The sequence below is a fragment of the Ictalurus punctatus genome, chromosome 3 (assembly GCF_001660625.3).
Source record: "Ictalurus punctatus breed USDA103 chromosome 3, Coco_2.0, whole genome shotgun sequence".
Taxonomy (NCBI): Eukaryota; Metazoa; Chordata; class Actinopteri; order Siluriformes; family Ictaluridae; genus Ictalurus; species Ictalurus punctatus.
The window spans coordinates 2,921,581-2,940,716 of NC_030418.2; the positions used below are offsets into that span (position 1 = coordinate 2,921,581).

At 45.7% G+C, this 19,136-nt stretch overlaps 1 protein-coding gene across 1 annotated transcript; it reads right to left on the reverse strand.

Annotated features, from left to right (window-relative positions):
- Positions 1-641: 641 nt before the first annotated feature.
- On the reverse strand, positions 642-19,136 carry maco1b (macoilin 1b). The gene is made up of 11 exons (XM_017464675.3): positions 18,654-19,136; positions 13,897-14,038; positions 13,622-13,748; positions 7,865-7,988; positions 6,247-6,425; positions 5,577-6,144; positions 5,051-5,209; positions 4,775-4,957; positions 3,985-4,105; positions 3,712-3,886; positions 642-2,803 (listed from the first exon to the last, which is right to left on the reverse strand). Exons 1-11 carry the CDS (start codon positions 18,731-18,733, stop codon positions 2,601-2,603), a joined length of 2,061 nt encoding a protein of 686 aa, XP_017320164.1. The 5' UTR covers positions 18,734-19,136; the 3' UTR covers positions 642-2,600.

Below are 19,136 nucleotides of genomic sequence, written 5' to 3' on the forward strand. Positions count from 1 at the left end.
TCTGTGTATTTAGGTTGCTTTTTTTCCCCTCATAGTACTAAGCATTTAGACAAAATTATTTTATTCTTAAACCGTACTGATGATTTTCTATGACTTTTATAAAAAAAAAAAAAAATTTTTTTTAAAAGGAACTGATTCTGACACTGGAGACTCCTTCCATGAAGCTTTTCATTTGTTTCTTCATTATGACTATACATATTCTTCCTGCATCCATCTTTTAAAAATATTTTCTGGCCTGAGTTTCCCCCAAAAGCATCATTTTAACAGGTTCAATGCGATGCTCACTCGCTCTACCGTTTAACGATGTTCTTTGTGTTTGCGATGCATTTGGGGAAACTCTGCCCTGGTCAGATGGAGGGGATTCAGCTCTGCTGGAATAATTAACAGCTTGGACTAGCTACTGCCGTACTTTGAATAAGAGCATCTGTTAAATGGTCTTTTTTTTTTTCTTTCTCTTGCATCTCTCTGGCATGAGAGAAAGTCAGCAAGACTGATATTTATTTTTGTCTCCCACCATCTATTGGTTAGCATGTAGTATCGTGAGCTCTATTTGAGAAGAAAACCTGCAAAAACAGTGTTAAAATGGTCCCAAATCAAATCTTCCATCCTTCCCAGTCACACAGAGCAGACAACACAAAGACTTGCCAGGAAAAAAAAAACAACCTTTTATTCCTTGTAAACCTCACAGAGTGAGAATGCAGCCACAGTAAGGTCTGAAGAAAGAAAGAGGAGACATCGGGCAAAGAACGCAAAGCAAGTGCTTTCTTCTTTTCACTTGAAAATTTTCACTTTTTTTTTTTTTTTTTCGTCTGCAGACCGGTTAACTTCACCGTAGGCGGACGTTAACGTTCGGCCAACACCTCAGGGACGAACTGTCCATAATTTAAACACACACGCGCACTCCAAAAGAAAAAAATAAAATAAAATAAAAAAAAAACGACAACCATTGCTGATCACTAGAACACCACGTAGGATTCACTGGGGCTATCCCAATCTTAGTACTGAAAGAGCAATACAAACAACGGGCTTTTTCAAATCATTCAAATAATCAGAAGCCTTTCTTTCTCAAGACACCTTTATAAACACATTAAACCACACTAGAACATTCTGTAATGTTAAAATCTTCTTCCCATCACAGCTGGATGAAGGTTCCAGCTTCATCTTATGCACTGATGTTGCGGTTATCCCAGGGATCATCTGAGAAATACTCAGTAAGTGCTTTTATTTTATTTATTTATTTATTTATTTATTTATTTTATCCACAGAAAATTGCGCCCTTTCCAACTGAACACTTGAGGTTCACTCGAAGGGTCTTGAGAAAGACGACAGGCTGGCTTTCCTCAACACCTGCGTCCTTAGCAGGGCGAGAACTCTGCAATACTGAGAACCAAATACTTTCCTATGCACAACAGCGCCATCGTGTGGCAACACCAACAAGACACTGAACTAGAAAATACACTCGAAGGTTCTGTTAGCTGCTTCTGTTTCCCAGCACATCACTGTAGAACAAAATCACAACCCTAGCTACTTGGCACTGGACTAAATTTTTGCATTTTTGTCAGATATAGAATTGCCTGGTCAATGGATTAATCTGGAATATTCTGGGACATGCTCAGGCTCGCCGTGTACGCTGCAAAATATCCATACCTTTTTGTTCCCCCACCTCTTCTAAGCTACTCTTCAAGCATTGTTTAATCAACAGTGCAACACAGGCCGAATAAATAGGCGTAAACAAGATTTCCGGGCCGAATCCGTATTCACAGTTGGAGAGATGGTGTTGTCGGGACAAAGGCTCCAGATCTGATCGGGAAACGGTTGTAAAAATGGGGCTCGAAGGATAGCAGGGGACAAAATCTTTCAGATTCAGCAATGTGGTCCTGTCTAAAGGCACTGGGGTATCTGACGGTTCGGCGCTTATTCAAATTTTTGAAATTTCAGTTATACCACTTTTTCGCACGTTGCTTTTACCATTATTAAACGGGCAGCGATTTAGTGAGAAGTTTGGGATCTCGTTTTAAATCATCTTTTTTCTGAAAAAAAAAAGAGAACGTTCTAATAAAGCGCTAAAGCTGTAAATCTGAGACTTTGTCCCTTCCTTTAAAAAAAAGAAAAGAAAAAAAAATATATTTAAGGCCAATAATAATGTACAGGAAAAGTAAAGTGAGAGCCTTTCCGTTTTTTGCACTAAAGACGGAAAAAAAACCCAAAATGCACGCCAACATCTGTGAGGTTTCTAGACATTTACAAGAAGAAAAAAAATCCAACAACAGCAGATTCCTACTCGGCGGGCGATGTCCCTTAAAAGTTTTTTTTGTCTCGTTTTTTTTTTTTGTTTGTTTGTTTGTTTGTTTTTTTTACTACAACAAATACAGTCACACAATACGACATCCTTCTGACCAGGCGAGAAATAGCAGTAGAAGAAGAAAGGAAAAGAAAAAAGAAAAGAAAAAAAAAAACAACAACAAAAAAGTCCCCAAACATTCTGAAGGGGGCCAGGTCTGGGCCTATGAAGAGAAAGAAAATGAGAGAGAGAAAGAAAATGAGAGAGAGAGAGAAAGAGAGAAGGATGGATGGATGGTATGGTGAGCTGGCGCAGGCATTCATTTTTTCAGGGGCTGGTAGACGGATGCGTTGGGGTCCAGGCCAGACGGACTGGTGTCCATGAACTTGGAGGAGTAGTGGGGGGTGACTGGGTTCATGTTGCTGGTATCTGTTGAGTAAGTGATGCTGGGCATGACTGCCATCACCTCGGCAATCTTCTGTTTCAGATCTTTTATCTCCTGATCTTTCTGCAGGATCTGACCTGGAAGAGGGAGAGGAACATGCGTCAGGGTTCTTCAAATCCAAACTCACCAAAAAACTCGAAAAGTTGTGAAAGGATACACAAATCCCATTTTATGCTTATCGATACGATACTGATAAAGGGCACCGGTCAATAACGAGTACTGACTTTTAGATGTCAGTATACTGTAGCTGTTCTTATCCTTGATCCATTGCCGTGCTTAAGATACTACTACCATGCTACTTAAATGCGCTGTTGATTCATTTCCAGGTGTGTGTATTAATGCTCTAATACATCATCGTTTCTAAAGGAACAGCTTGCGCAAGTATGGTGGACGCGACACGTAAAAACGTGCGTGATCATTGATACGGTGAGATGTTTGTTTTAAAGGTCTCCAGCGTCAGCTGAGCGGATAGTTTTCCGCCGACTGGAAATCTTACTAACTTTGTGAGAGAGAAATAAAAGGGAAAGACTGCTACTTGTTGCAAAACAGGCAACTATAAACAGATTAAAAAAAAAAAGTCTTTCATTCTTTAATGAAATAAAACTGTTAGCGTTTAAGAGGAATTAAACACTTTGTGACGTGCAGTACCACATCACACCACAAGGGTTGATTCTTTCCCAGGAACTGAAGGTCCCAAAGTGGTTTATTCCTTACGTGTGGGTGCACTGGGACCTTGAACACAATGAGTAATGTCTACCTACCTACCTACCTACATATACACACACATACATATACATACATATACATACATATACACACACATATATTATATATATATATATATATATATATATATATATATATATATATATATATATATATATATATATATATATATATATATACATAAAAAGTATAATAGCTAAATCCTGCTTTCCGAATCTAAAACATCCCATCGTTTTCGATCCTACACCCAAGCACGGACCTTGTGCGATCTCCAGCTGTCGCTTGGCGTCTCCAAGGGCAGAGAAGAGGTCCAGTTTGATTCTAGTCTCTGCACTCAAGCTGTTCTCCAAGTGCTGGGTCTTATCCTGCATGGCTGACAGTGCAGACATCAACACCTCGGTGTCCTTCTCATTCTCTTTATATTTATGCAGCTCCTAAAGAGAGACAGAATGTGTTACAATGTTTCAAGTCATTTGCTTGTCATATACCATTATTTTGCGGCATCTACGTGAACCTTGTGAATGATACTCACCTGGACTTTGAGCTCAAGCTCGTGGATCAAGTCCTCTTTGACTTTAATGTCCAGCGTGAGTTTCTTACACTCCGTCTCCAGCTCGGAGATCCTCCTTCTTAGAGACTCTGTGCACTCACCTCTGGGGTTGGGGGGGTGGGGGGAGTTGGTGGGGAAGATAAAGAAGAAGAAGATAGACTTCTTGAGAGACACACATGGCTCAGACAGTGGTATTTCAGCCAGACGTGCGTGGAAATAAACGGACTGGAAAGTATTAAAAGAAGAAGTCAAGCACGAAAATTAACTCCGGCCTCGCCCTGCGAATGAAGGAGTTTGAGTCCTGTTGGAAAGACCCTGGCTGGTCTGATCAAAATCATTTTAAACTGCAAAAACACTGGAGATCTGTTAGAACCAGAGCAAAAAGGTGTACAGCTGCAATCAAAATGGTTCAACCCACACTGCGAATCAGGTTTCTTGTGAAAATTTAATTTGGGGAAAACCACCTGAAGCATTCGCTTCAATCACTTTTGTTTGGTTTGTTCACTGTAAACAAATTAAAGTCTGCAAATTTAAACAATAAACCTGATTTGCAATGGGGGTTGAATAATTTTGATTGCAGCTGTATTATAGGAGGTACCGGTTTAATTCACTACTTTGTTTCTGAACTCTTGCGACACCCCTAAACACACAATACTTCCACAAGGCATTTAACTTACTGGGAATGGTTTGGGAATGTAATGACTGTAAATGAACCGAGTTAGCTGAAGGGCTCAGAACGAAGGTTCTGGCATAACGGCGAGATGCAGCGTACCTGGATGCGGCTGCGAGGGCTACGGCTCTGGCCGCCGTGGCTTCCTCCAGCTTCTTACGTTTCTTCTCCTCCGCCAGCTGCCTCTCTGCAGCCGCTCGTGCCTCCTGCTCCACCTTCAGACGCTTCTCCATCTGCCCCAGCGTCTGTTTATCCTTTTGTTTTGCCTGCACGGCGTTATGGAGCCTGAAACAAACCAAACACACGTGCACGATTGTTACGTGTCTATATGAATGCATATAAGCAAGTGGACAAATGCGGTGAGGATATTTTCCTCACTTGTTCTGTAGCAGCTCGTTGTCCTGACGGAGCTGGCTGAGTTCGGAGCGGACGCTGCGTTCTGACGTGCCCAGAGATCCCAGCTGGCTGCGCAGCTCCTGCTCAGTCTGTCTGCTCGCTTGCAGCTCGGCCTTCAGCTTCTTCACGTCCTGCTCCAGCCTGGGGTTGACAGAGAGAAAAAAGACAGAATCACACAATTATTTATTACAGTGTTATTATGACTATGTAATTATACTTAATTCATAAATTCCTTAATTAATAAAAACAATCAATAGTGAGCTTAGTTAAAGAAATGGACCAAACAGGAAACGGTCCAAAAGAGAAATGGACTAACAGGTGGAAAGGCAAGCTAAGAGCTTTGATATGTAAAAATACATTAAATACAACCCTCATAGCCTCGAGAGATAATTACAGACTAACCATTACATCAGAACGTTCATAGCAACAAAAGTAAAAGATTAGGAAACCCAGGCTGCTGTATATTTGTGAATAACGATATGATCACGCATGCCTGCGCGGGTTTTACCTGACCAGCGCCTCAGGCTTGCCGAGCTGGTTATTAGGGATGCAGTTATCTGTCGGGTCTCGGTGCCCCCCTTTCCCTCCGCACTTCTGCTTCTTCTCGCCCTTCCCCGACGAGGAAGGAGGTCCTGTCGAGGACGGCACGCTGCCGTTGGCCGTCCCGTGGCCACGCGGTGACGAGTTACCCCCGACCCCGCCGCCTGCGCTGGCGTTTTTGTGATTTTTCGAGGAGGTGGAATTAGAGGAAGAGGACGAGCACGACGACGAAGAGTTGTCCTCCTTCAGAAGCAGGTTCTCGGTGCTGCCCAGCAGCTCGGAGCTGCTCAGTCTCTTGCTGTTCACATTGTTCTCCATGTACTCCAGCTCCTGTGCTTTATTATAGTCCGCTACGGGCAGGATGCTGCTGTGATGGTTCTGGTTCTGATTATGTTGTTTCTTAGACTCGCCCTTGCCTCGCTCTTTCTCGCGGTACTCCAGCTCTGGTAAAGTATTCGATGCGGGCTTCTTGCCGCCGGCGGAGCCGTTCTGAGTTGCGGGGGGCGAGTCGGCGTCGTGCGCACTTTTAGCTGCCGCTGCCGGGAGAGCACAGTTTAGAGAGTTTAGACTCTGGTTGTCCAGGGCTATAACCGCATACATCTACGTTCTATAAATACTAAACACATCATAACACTTACCCTCCTCGGCCTCTCTCTCTTGTTTCTGCAGCATTTGCTGTTCTGGCGGTAGGGCCTGCTGGAGGAGCTGCATGTAGAACTCGTTCTCCTTCTGCACCTCCTTCTGCTTGCGCAGACGCATCTTGTAGCTCACGTAGCTCTTAAAGCCGAAGCCCAGCGTCACCACCGGGTATCCGATACTACAGAGATGGATTAAAAGCGTTCGGAGACACGTCATGAACAAATCATTAAGATGCCTGTACGGTTGATATTAAACTCGACCGTCCATTAAATCATAAGAATCGCTGGAAAAGGAAATGTAAAGTTTGTTCGTTTAATTCCGGCCAACTAATTCGTTAAGAGTCACGCTGAATGCAGGTCATTTGTGGGTTAACGAATACGTTACAATTCATTTACGGTTTTCAGAACCACCGTGTGAAATGAGAGCGCTCCGGCGAGCGTCTTATCTGCTTAAATTCCCATCAGACCGAGCAATCAAGAACATTAACATAATACCTTTGTGACAGCCAATTATAAAATACATTGTTATAATGAGACGCTTTCCAAATTAGACCAAGTGTAAAATCTGTAGGTTTTTTTTTTTAATTTTTAGAATATTCTTATAAAAAACAACCAATATTCATGATTTTTGAGTAAAAAAAAAAAAAAAATATATATATATATATATATATATATATATATATATATATATATATATATATATATATATATATATATATATATATATATATATATATATAAACATTTATCACAGTTTCAGTTCTTCAATGAGTTGTTGGAAAATCAAGGTACTTTTTTTTTGGACTTTCCACATTCAGTCTTGTTCCATGTTGTTTTCTCTTCCTCCGGCTTTAGAGAACAAAGACTCATCTTCACGACTCATGACTGCAGTCGCTTCTGTTTTGTGTTGAATCCCTGATGTATAATCGGGTTAAAAATAAATAAAAAAATTTAAATAAAATGTAAAAATCTCTTCGTTTTGGGAGGTGCATGTGAGTGAGTAATCGAGAGCGCGGGCTCACCTGACACGACTAACTTCAAGTTTGGTTCATTTGTTCATGCATTAAAAATTGCTGGAAAACTGCAACAACTAAGTGGTCCAGTCCGTACAGGAGTTTTGTTTGCGATTGTTGCGGCCAAAAAGTCCTGCCGCAGAACAAAAAGTACATGGGGGTGGAGTCAGACCCGATCCAGCTCCGCCTTCCGGGGTGGAGTCAGACAAAAAGTTCAAAGGGGTGGAGCGTGTTTCGGGGTGAATAACTGTATTTAACGTGTTCTGTTGTGTTGTACAGCATGGCATGGTTTAGAATTATAAGAGGGATGGATGGAATCCAGCACCTCCCTCCTGGACTTTTGGTTCGGCACCATGTCAGCTGCAGCTGGTAATTTTCCATGTGGAGCCAGACTCAAGCCCCACCTTCCACTTAGGTGTGAATCATGTTCCTATTTGCCTGCTCTTTGTCCGTGCTATTTGGCAAGACATTCCTCTAAAATTACACCACCTTCCGAATACAAACGGATGACCCGGATGCCGACAGGCAGCGTGGTGAAGTCATTGTTGAAAACAGAAATGAGGCGTGTCGCTCTGACTGACTCAGGTCCCCGACCGGTTTCTTACCAGTGTGCTGCGAAGGGACGACACAGATCCACATGAAAGTCCTTCAGATCTTTGAATCTTATGGCTGCCTCGATATAAACGAAGAGGATCCACAGGGACACGGTGGGGAGGCAGACCCCTCTTTCTGTACACACAGGAAGATCAAGGCAATTTATATAAAACCCATACAACACACACTCATGCCTCTCATATCTTATAGGGATTTTCCAGAGCACATTCACAAACAAGAACAATCCCAACACAAGCCAGAGGAACTTTTGGACTATTTCGGTTCAATACGGAGTTCAATACGGAGTACGTTTGTCGAATTAGCCAGCTCCAACAAAATACTTTTTTTTTTTTTTCTTTCCCCCTGTTAAAAATAAATAAATAAATAAATAAATAAATAAATAAATCACACTGATGTTAACAAGCCCATTAACGGTGTAAAAAAATGAGTGCTTTTGTGTTTTCCATCAAAACTAAATTACACCTGTTCTTCGATTTTCTCCTGCCGACCTATTTGAAACACAGTCTAGGTGAGGACGAACAAGACCAAATGCTATTCTGTCACACTGACACGAATCACCGGGTTTAGTACTCTCAGCTGAGAGCCGTTCTGCTTTCATTTGAACATCTTTACCAAGCACAGGATCATACTCGCATCCGAAATGTTCTCCGTAACCGTGGATCTACCGCCTCATTCATGAAATGCGTTCATAAAGTCTCTGAAATATCATTTTCTGTTTTCAGCTGAGCCACAAAAGCACACGCTGTGTTAGGTTACTAGCGCGTCACTCTGTTCACACCGACTCTGTAGAGTTCAGACGCGCATTAAAGCCCTGACTCAGTGATTTTGGATTAAAGCGTTTCGAAGTAAAGCGGCACACGCTTTTTTAAAAGCTCAGCTGATCGGCTGAATCCTTATTAATGGGTTCGTTTTATTGTGTTTTTAATATTATTGAAGAGCTTCTTGTTTAAAAATATAAAAATAACCACGGTTAACCACAGAAAATGGAAACACTGCCCCTGAATACAGCATGATATTTAATACAGAGATTAGAGAGCTGGCTTCCAGGGTTATCTGCCTCTCCGTCGGTCTCTCTCTCTCTCTCTCTCTCTCTCTCTCCCCCCCCCCTTTATCTGTGACTGTGTCTGTCTCTCTCTCTGCCTTTATTTCTGTCTGTCTCTCTGGCCAACTCAGTGTCTGTCTCTCTGTCGGCGTGCCCCCCCCCTCTGTCTCTGTCGGCGTGCCCCCCCCTCTGTCTCTGTCGGCGTGCCCCCCCTCTGTCTCTGTCGGCGTGCCCCCCCCTTCTGTCTCTGTCGGCGTGCCCCCCCCTTCTGTCTCTGTCGGCGTGCCCCCCCCCCCTCTGTCTCTGTCGGCGTGCCCCCCCCCCCTCTGTCTCTGTCGGCGTGCCCCCCCCCCCTGTCTCTGTCGGCGTGCCCCCCCCTCTGTCTCTGTAGGCGTGCCCCCCCCCTCTGTCTCTGTCGGCGTGCCCCCCCCCTCTGTCTCTGTCGGCGTGTCAGCCCCCCCCCAGTCGGCGTGTCACCCCCCGTCTCTGTGTGTCCCCCCCCCCGTCTCTGCCGGCGTGTGTCGTCGTCCCCCCCCCCCCCGTCTCTGCCGGCGTGTGTCCTCCCCCCCCGTCTCTGCCGGCGTGTGTCCTCCCCCCCCAGTCTCTGCCGGCGTGTGTCCTCCCCCCCCAGTCTCTGCCGGCGTGTGTCCTCCCCCCCCAGTCTCTGCCGGCGTGTGTCCTCCCCCCCCAGTCTCTGCCGGCGTGTGTCCTCCCCCCCCAGTCTCTGCCGGCGTGTGTCCCCCCCCCCCCCCCCCCGTCTCTGCCGGCGTGTGTCGTCCCCCCCCCCCCGTCTCTGCCGGCGTGTGTCGTCGTCCCCCCCCAGTCTCTGCCGGCGTGCCCCCCCCCTCTGTCTCTGTCGGCGTGCCCCCCCCCTCTGTCTCTGTCGGCGTGTCAGCCCCCCCAGTCGGCGTGTCACCCCCCGTCTCTGTGTGTCCCCCCCCGTCTCTGCCGGCGTGTGTCGTCCCCCCCCCAGTCTCTGCCGGCGTGTGTCGTCCCCCCCCCAGTCTCTGCCGGCGTGTGTCGTCCCCCCCCCAGTCTCTGCCGGCGTGTGTCGTCCCCCCCCCAGTCTCTGCCGGCGTGTGTCCCCCCCCCCCGTCTCTGCCGGCGTGTGTCGTCCCCCCCCCCCAGTCTCTGCCGGCGTGCCCCCCCCCTCTGTCTCTGTCGGCGTGCCCCCCCCCTCTGTCTCTGTCGTCGTGTCAGCCCCCCCCAGTCGGCGTGTCACCCCCCGTCTCTGTGTGTCCCCCCCCGTCTCTGCCGGCGTGTCCCCCCCCCCGCCCAGTCTCTGCCGGCGTGTCCCCCCCCCCCCCAGTCTCTGCCGGCGTGTGTCGTCCCCCCCCCCCCCAGTCTCTGCCGGCGTGTGTCGTCCCCCCCCCCCCCAGTCTCTGCCGGCGTGTGTCGTCCCCCCCCCCCCCCCAGTCTCTGCCGGCGTGTCCTCCCCCCCCCCCCCCCAGTCTCTGCCGGCGTGTCCTCCCCCCCCCCCCCCCAGTCTCTGCCGGCGTGTCCTCCCCCCCCCCCCCCCAGTCTCTGCCGGCGTGTCCTCCCCCCCCCCCCCCCCAGTCTCTGCCGGCGTGTCCTCCCCCCCCCCCCCCAGTCTCTGCCGGCGTGTCCTCCCCCCCCCCCCCCCAGTCTCTGCCGGCGTGTCCTCCCCCCCCCCCCCCCAGTCTCTGCCGGCGTGTCCTCCCCCCCCCCCCCCCCCCAGTCTCTGCCGGCGTGTCCTCCCCCCCCCCCCCCAGTCTCTGCCGGAGTGTCCTCCCCCCCCCCCCAGTCTCTGCCGGAGTGTCCTCCCCCCCCCCCAGTCTCTGCCGGCGTGTCTCCCCCCCCCCCCGTCTCTGCCGGCGTGTGGTCCCCCCCTCTCTCTGTCGGCGTGCCCCCCCCCCCCCCTCTCTGCCGGCGTGTCCCCCCCCCCCCCCTCTCTCTCTCTCTCTGTCGGCGTGTCCCCCCTCTCTCTCTCTTTGTCGGCGTGCCCCCCCCCCCTCTCTCTCTCTCTTTGTCGGCGTGTCCCCCTCTCTCTCTCTCTCTTTGTCGGCGTGTCCCCCTCTCTCTCTCTCTTTGTCGGCGTGTCCCCCTCTCTCTCTCTCTTTGTCGGCGTGTCCCCCTCTCTCTCTCTCTTTGTCGGCGTGTCCCCCTCTCTCTCTCTCTCTTTGTCGGCGTGTCCCCCTCTCTCTCTCTCTCTTTGTCGGCGTGTCCCCCCCTCTCTCTCTCTCTTTGTCGGCGTGTCCCCCTCTCTCTCTCTCTCTTTGTCGGCGTGTCCCCCTCTCTCTCTCTCTCTCTTTGTCGGCGTGTCCCCCTCTCTCTCTCTCTCTCTCTTTGTCGGCGTGTCCCCCCCTCTCTCTCTCTCTCTTTGTCGGCGTGTCCCCCCTCTCTCTCTCTTTGTCGGCGTGTCCCCCTCTCTCTCTCTCTCTCTCTCTCTCTCTTTGTCAGCGTGTCCCCCCCTCTCTCTCTCTTTGTCGGCGTGTCCCCCTCTCTCTCTCTCTCTCTTTGTCGGTGTGTCCCCCCCTCTCTCTCTTTGTCGACGTGTCCCCCCCTCTCTCTCTCTCTCTTTGTCGGCGTGTCCCCCCTCTCTCTCTCTTTGTCAGCGTGTCCCCCCCTCTCTCTCTCTTTGTCGGCGTGTCCCCCTCTCTCTCTCTTTGTCGGCGTGTCCCCCTCTCTCTCTCTCTCTCTTTGTCGGTGTGTCCCCCCCTCTCTCTCTTTGTCGACGTGTCCCCCTCTCTCTCTCTCTCTTTGTCGACGTGTCCCCCTCTCTCTCTCTCTTTGTCGGCGTGTCCCCCTCTCTCTCTCTCTCTTTGTCGGCGTGTCCCCCTCTCTCTCTCTCTTTGTCGGCGTGTCCACTTGCACTATCTGTTTCCTGGCACTCATTAGCATGACACTCCTGAGCCATCAACAGGTCTAGACACGGTTTTCTCAAACAGCCTTCACTTTCTATTCATCACACTGACATCCAAACCAGTGAACACACAGCTGTCATTAGCCTTTCTGCTGATGTGTGTGAAACAAGCACGGACTGATCGGGTCTGATCTGATCTGCACCGAGTTCAGTTTAATTATTACTCCACTGTTAGGTGTTATTATCAGGTAGATCTATACTGCTCGCTTTTCTTTTTTTAAAGTCATGGCAACAAACTAATTTTCCATTTTTAGGTGTCAACTAAATTTTAGATTTTAGAGACATAGCCTACGTGGGACAAACTTTTTGAAATGTCTGTCTACAGATTTCTCAACTATAACCATTTTAATAATAATAATAATAATAATAATAATAATAATAATAATAATAATAGAGAACGTTACATCCATTAAAATTCAGCTCAAGAAAGACGTGGAAGAAAGGGTGAATAAAAAAAAAGATAGGAAAAGGAAAGAACCATAAAATAGAGAAAATAAAAATATAATAGAAATTTTAAAAATAAATAATTTATTTAAAAAAAAGTATCCATGCAATAAATATGTAATTAAGTTAACACAAACACAACACAACATAAATACAAAGAAATAACTGCTGACAAAATACGTGTCTCTCTCTTTCCCGTCTCTCTCTCTCTCTCACCTTTACCCCTCACTGTCTCTCTCTCCACGTATGTCTCTCTCCCCCTTTACTCTCAATGTCTCTCTCTCACCTCTATCCCATCCATCTCTCACTGTCTCTCTCTCCCTCCAAGTCTCTCTCTTACCGCAACCCTGTCCATTTTTTGCTCTCTCCTGGCTCTCTCCCTCCCTCCATGTCTCTCTCCCACACTCTCCCTCTACCCCCTCAATCTCTCGCTGCATCTCTCTCCCTGTATGTCTGTCTCTCTATGTCTCATTGTCTGTCTCTATCTCTCCCTCTACCCCGTCCATCTCTCACTGTCTCTCTCTATACCTCCATCTGTCTCTCTCTCTCTCTCTCTCTAACTCCCTGTTCTAGCTCTCCCACTCTCACACTATCCCCCTACACTGACCATCTCTCGTACTCTCTCTCTCTCTCTCTCTCTGTGCGCCACGGTCCATGTGGCTTTTTAATCAAGTTCTCATTGTCACTGTAACATCTATTTTTAGCTGCTAAACATTTAGATAGGAAGCTATCCTTCTCCGCATGCTAGGAGTTATGTACAACAGATGGTGAAGCATTTCACACACTACTGAGTAGAACTGGAAAATCATTAGACATGCAACACTTCTCTGCCATCATTCATTTGAATGGTCTTTATTATTATTATTTTTTTAAATGATCTTTTGTTTGAGCTTTATTGTTAGTAAAACGTCTCTACTTCACCTCCAATTCCTTGCATTTCCATTCAGAATTTCACAAACGCACAAAAACAACACATTACTCATCGCTTTGCTGGTTAATCTGGCCAAATAAACATGTCTTGGCTTACATATGTGTGTGTGTGTGTGTGTGTGTGTGTGTGTGTGTGTGTGAGACGAGGGCTTCTACGGTCACATATTGCTTTTCTAGTTCTGCGGTTTTTACATGCTCATGAATGATTAAACAAAAGATGAGGAGGCTCCAACTGCCTGGAGCAAAATTTGCACAAGTGACACTTTGACAAAACCACTGAACATCACGCTGTGAAAAAAAACAAAACAGCAGCAAACCACAAGCGTTCCTACTTTCTCTCTCTCTCTCTCTCTCTTTTTTCTTTTTATTAAACAAACACCATTCAGCTGCTGCCTTTCCGTGTGAACGACTTTATATATCGTATGAAACATGGTGTGTTGACGTTACCTGTGTGCCAGACATACTGCACCCACACGTACGTGCTGGCAGCGAAGAACAGCCACTGCACGGGGATGAAGAGCAGGCATATGATGTCGGATGTAAACGCCACACACACAAAGAACACTGAGAAAGCCTGAAAGAAAAGATGTTTGACAGTCTGTATAACTCGAAGCTTTTCTACCTAACCACCATGATGCAACATTAAACTATCGCACGTGTGGTGTATTTAAAGATGTCGAGATAAAATCGGGGCTTTTCATGTGATCGGGGGAATCGCTCACCAGGCCCTGATATCTGAAGGAGTCGTACACGCTCCGGATGAAGAGCCAGAAGGGCCAGAGGTACTCGAACCGGAACTCCAGCACAAAGTCGGCTAACAGCACCAGCGCCCAAACCACCAGAAACTTCAGGTATAGGAAGGTGCTGAGACACAAGGAGAGAGAGAACAAAACAAACAACACCAAATAATTATCGTCATTATGTACTTTAATTACTGGAAGTGTTCTCAGGAGCACTGCGACACTACCAGAAGTTACATACTACTAGCTCAGACAAGAGCGGGGCTAGTATTAATAACCAATCAGAATTGAGTATCAACTGTGAGTTTCTGGAAGTACAAATGCTGTTCATTTTTGCCATCGAGAATACACAGCACACCGTGCACTACGATCGGTTATCGCCAAAAATCCACACCGATAGTTTCCCCCGGTTTCGTCCGTTACGGGTTCGCTGTATTTTACAGAACATAAAAACAAAATAAAAAACTAAATTAATACCATCACTGACAAATTTTGTTGTGTTATTTGAAGTGTTTTTTTTTTCCTGGGTGGGGGATTCATTTTGGATGTCTCCATTTTTATTTGTTATTTGGAGTGTTGCTTTTTGGTTCGGTTTGGATGTACACCTTTTATTTACTTTAATATGTATTAATATACTTTTAAATATCAAAATGGTGGCAACGGTAACGCCGCTTTGCCACACTGGTGAGTATTTTCCCATAAACAGCACACCGTATGGTGTTTTATTTCCACACAAAACACAAGCAAAGGTCTGTGTGCGCGCACATGTCATTACTCTCCAGGTGTGGTGTTAATACACAGAAGGTGAAGCAGTGACTTGCAGAGCCAGAATGATGGCATACCTGTGCATTATTATTACTATTACTATTATTATTATTATTATTATTATTATTATTATTATTTTCAGGCTATCAAGCAGTTATGATTACAAAAGGACAAAAAGCAATTAAAATATTTTCTAGATGTATACCTGGTGGCCTTCTCACACAGATCAGGCAGGCAAAACTCCTGACTAAATACCCAATGCTTGGAATTTTAATGGACGCGATGCGAGGTGTGATTGTAGAAGATGAAATGAACCTGGTCTTAAAACAAAAAGTCGACAAAAAGAAAGGCGTGTGCATTGTGTGTAGTGTTGCGTTTGGCCGTTGCTGATCACTTCTGGTTTCACGCAAAATCAATCACACCTTTTTAAACATACAGTTTCACTTCTTTATTGTAATCTTCCTGTCTGAGTGATGTTTGAGTTTGTGTGTGTGTGTGTGTACACAATTCATGAGGTTTTGCATGACACATTTACATACTGCATTTATTAATGTTAAACGGTTTCCACAAACTGTCAGGCTGTGGTAACGTTATTACATTTGTTTCCATGGTAACTCCAGTCAATGCGGATTAATCTCACAAGAGTTTAAGCGGAGCTACGATATTTTATACCTTTGGGCGATTGAGCTACAAAGTGGGAAAAATAAACATGGATGCGTCCTTGTACATCTTTTGTCAGCGACGTTATATTCTTAACAAGAGGAGATGTGAAAATCACCATGAACGTGAATCCAGACGTAATATCCGCACGCATTTATTTACTTTATCTTATTTACGGAACTTGGCAGACGCCGTTATCCAGAGCGACTTACATTCATCTCATTTATACATGTGAGCAGTTGAGGGTTAAGGGCCGTGCTCAAGGGCCCAGCAGTGGCAGCACTGGGATTTGAACTCACGACCTTCTGGTGAGACGGTGAGAAGTCGCGCAGAAGAAAAAAAAAAAGAAAAGAAAAAAGAAAAGAAAACTCGGCATGAATAAATATTGAACCGGTCGTTTGCTGGTTTCCTTTGAACTCGCGCGAACACACCGCACTCTAATACGATCAAACTCTTTATTTATACTAAAGCGAACAAACGTTTGTTTCACACCACGATCTGCTACAGCAACACGACAATTTAAGAAATGTACAGATTGGTTCTTAGGAAACTGGTCAAAGCGAACGAATGAGCCAATAAACGAGTACAGTTTGTTCACACTGTACTTCATTGAAAGAGAAACACAGCGGCTGGGAAACGAAATGCGCTCGGTCTGCACGTTAAAACACCGGGGAAACACAACGACGCCAAAGGATTCAACTGAAAGTGTTTAAATGTGGTAATGAAAAAAAGGAAGCGAACGAAGACAGCCCCAGGCCCACACACACACACACACACACACACACACACACACACACACACACTACAATGATGCTTCTCTGTTATTACACACATTGTCAACGAGGATGATTAAAACAGCAATACAACAGTAACCACATGCACATGTTATTAAGGCCAGGGGCGCTCGGAGAAACCGGAGAAAGTCTGTGCAACATCGGACGCACGACCAGGGCTCCCTCGCTCAGTATGCCACTTTTCTTCCCAGCTGCGCTAGTTCACTCGGTACGTTTACATGGACAAGGATAATACGATATTAACCTGATTAAGACGATACTCTGATTAAGAAACTTGCGTGTAAACAGCGATTTCTGATTACCTTAATTCGACTAAAGTCATACTCGAAGTAAACACAAAGCGAATTAAGACATGTGGAATATTCCTATTTCAGTCGCGTTACAGACATGTACACACCTTATTCACACTATTGACATCGTGTGGGAGTTTTCACCGCATTTTGTGAAAGGACACGTAGCCACACGGCAGCGCTCAACCGTTTGATGGCAAACAAGAGAACATGGCATGACGTACCTACTATATAAAAGGCAAAATACATGCATTTCAGTTATTATATAGACGGTAAGTACGCGGTTTGGGACGCAGCCCACGGCTTGAAGCCGTGGGCTGCGCTTTACTTCGGTATAAAGACACTCGAAGGAGCGCTTGTTTCTATTGTCGAATCCAAAGCCAGGTCTCACTGTGTTTTAAAATTAAACCCGAAAAGGCACACAACACGCCTCGTTTATCAACCTTCTATTAAGCGTAACCCGAACCGAACTAGAACTTTCCGCCGCATTTCGCATTTGCAGTTTCTCAAACGCGGATTTTCTTCGTACTCGCGTGCATGTGTCGATCACCTGTGAAGGGCACGGTGCGTCCCCGACGCAGTTCATTTGCATATAGCGTCACCCACAAAACTCCATAAGACGTCTCGGTGCGCAGACAGCTGGGAGGAAATGAACGGTCAGGGTAAAGCCTTAGAAGGCAGAAGTGGAAGTTATTTTGAGTTGCTTCAATGCCAATAAAATATTTAATATAATATTGATAACAACTAAATAAGCACTAAATCTTTCACCAGCTAAGGTTGTTTTTCTTGTTTACGTCGGAGACAAACCGGCCCGTCCACCTTTAACACGCCGCCGTTTCTTTCATCCGAATTCGAAAGATCGGTTTTATTTGTGCGAGTTTGTGTTGGTTCGTTTTCTTCACTTTTATGTTCTGAAATTAATGACTGGTTTTCACAAAATGCTCTCGATTTCGAAATCCATTCATACCACGACATTTTTTGACTAAAATTTATCACACTGTAAACAACAACAACAACAACAACAACAAAAGCCCATCCCTACTTGTGTGCACAATAAAGATTTAAGGAAATGTCCTCAAACATAATCAACCTCTTTAAATGTTACTCATTTTATTGGATTTATTTCATTAACTTTTTTTCTTTTAAATCCTGAACTTTTCACACGCCGAACTGGAACACTGATGATCCACGTTCAAACCATTCTCTATAATATTAACATTGATTTTAATAAAACTGTACATAAATTTCAATTAAATCAGCTAATCTTTTTTTTTGTTGCTTTATTAAACAAAAGGTATTATGCTTTGGAGTAGAATATTACCTTCCTATAAAAAAAAAACACATTAAAATATTTAACAGTTATTCAATTCACATTACCAGAAAATTGGTTAACAATTTTTTTTGTTTGTTGGAAAAACACTCATTTAGGGGACGTGTGTAGTGCACTAATGAGGGTGCAGAAAAATGAACAACTTCCTATAAGAAACCCTTTGATCCCAACCATCTGATCCCATTCAATTCAAAGAGGTTTACAGTTTAGGATAATAATAAATAATATCTAGAACAACTTGGACAGCGTTTGATCGTCATGTATTTAACATTTAAAAGATCAGAGTGTAGTACACTAGGTAGGGAGCACAAGCGCCTATTTGACATGGAGCCATTCGGAAATTGTTCCTCTTGTATAATAACGTACGTACATACAAACATACATATTTACAGCTAGGTTAACTTAAAATGTAGTAAATTCGTACACGTTGTATGATGATGTGGGATGAGGGATGAGGAATGAGGAACGAGGGCCTGGCCCTGCCTACCAGAAGCTAATTAAATTAGCTAGCTAACTCAGAGAACGGCTAAACGCGTTTTCTTAACCCACCCGTTTGAGACAGCCCCGCCCCTTACACATGAAGTCTCTCTGAATGGACAGCGCTACTGCGTACAAATGGCTATCCAATCGCATCACGAAAAGCCGTGAAATACTAGCCAATCGCGTACGTGGAGGCGGGGTTTGTCTGAATACGGGTGAGGGGAAAAATAACGTCAGCTAGCTACCGTGGCTGCAAATGACTTAGCCAAACAACGTTAGCAAGTCAGTGTGAGGCTAAATGGTATATACAGAGCTAGTAGTGACCGCGCTGTCAGTTAGAAATGACACCGGAGACCGTCATGCCGAAAAGGTTAGCCCGTTCACAGGCTAACAGCTCGGACGCTGAGGGTTAGCCCCTACCTGCCGTATATGCCCTCGGTGATTCGGTTCCGTTTTAACGGCCGCCGGAGTTTGCTGCAGTCCGCATTGCGCCGCTTCATCCTCCTTCCCTTCGCTTAGGCGTTTTAATACCTAGCGTAATATGGTCCAGTTTTTCGTCTCGGTCCAGCGGAACAACATTGAAGTCCCCCAAAAAGAAAATAGCTAGCTAGGGTTAGCTAGCTAGCTATCGCTGTTGTTGTTATTATTATTATTATTATTTAAACCCGACTGGAAACAAAGAAATAAATAAAAAGCCTCGCTGGAAGACCCTCCTCTTTTCTCCTCGCGACGCACGGCAGCCTCAAAGACACGCGCGAGCCAGTTGATGGACAGCCGCACGAACCAATCCCCTCCGAGCTCGGTCAGATTCGCGATCACATCGATTGATTGATAGCTAAAGCTGGAAACGTCGCGCTGGGCTAATATAAGCAGCGCCTTGTGTTGTCACGGCCCACAAAAAAA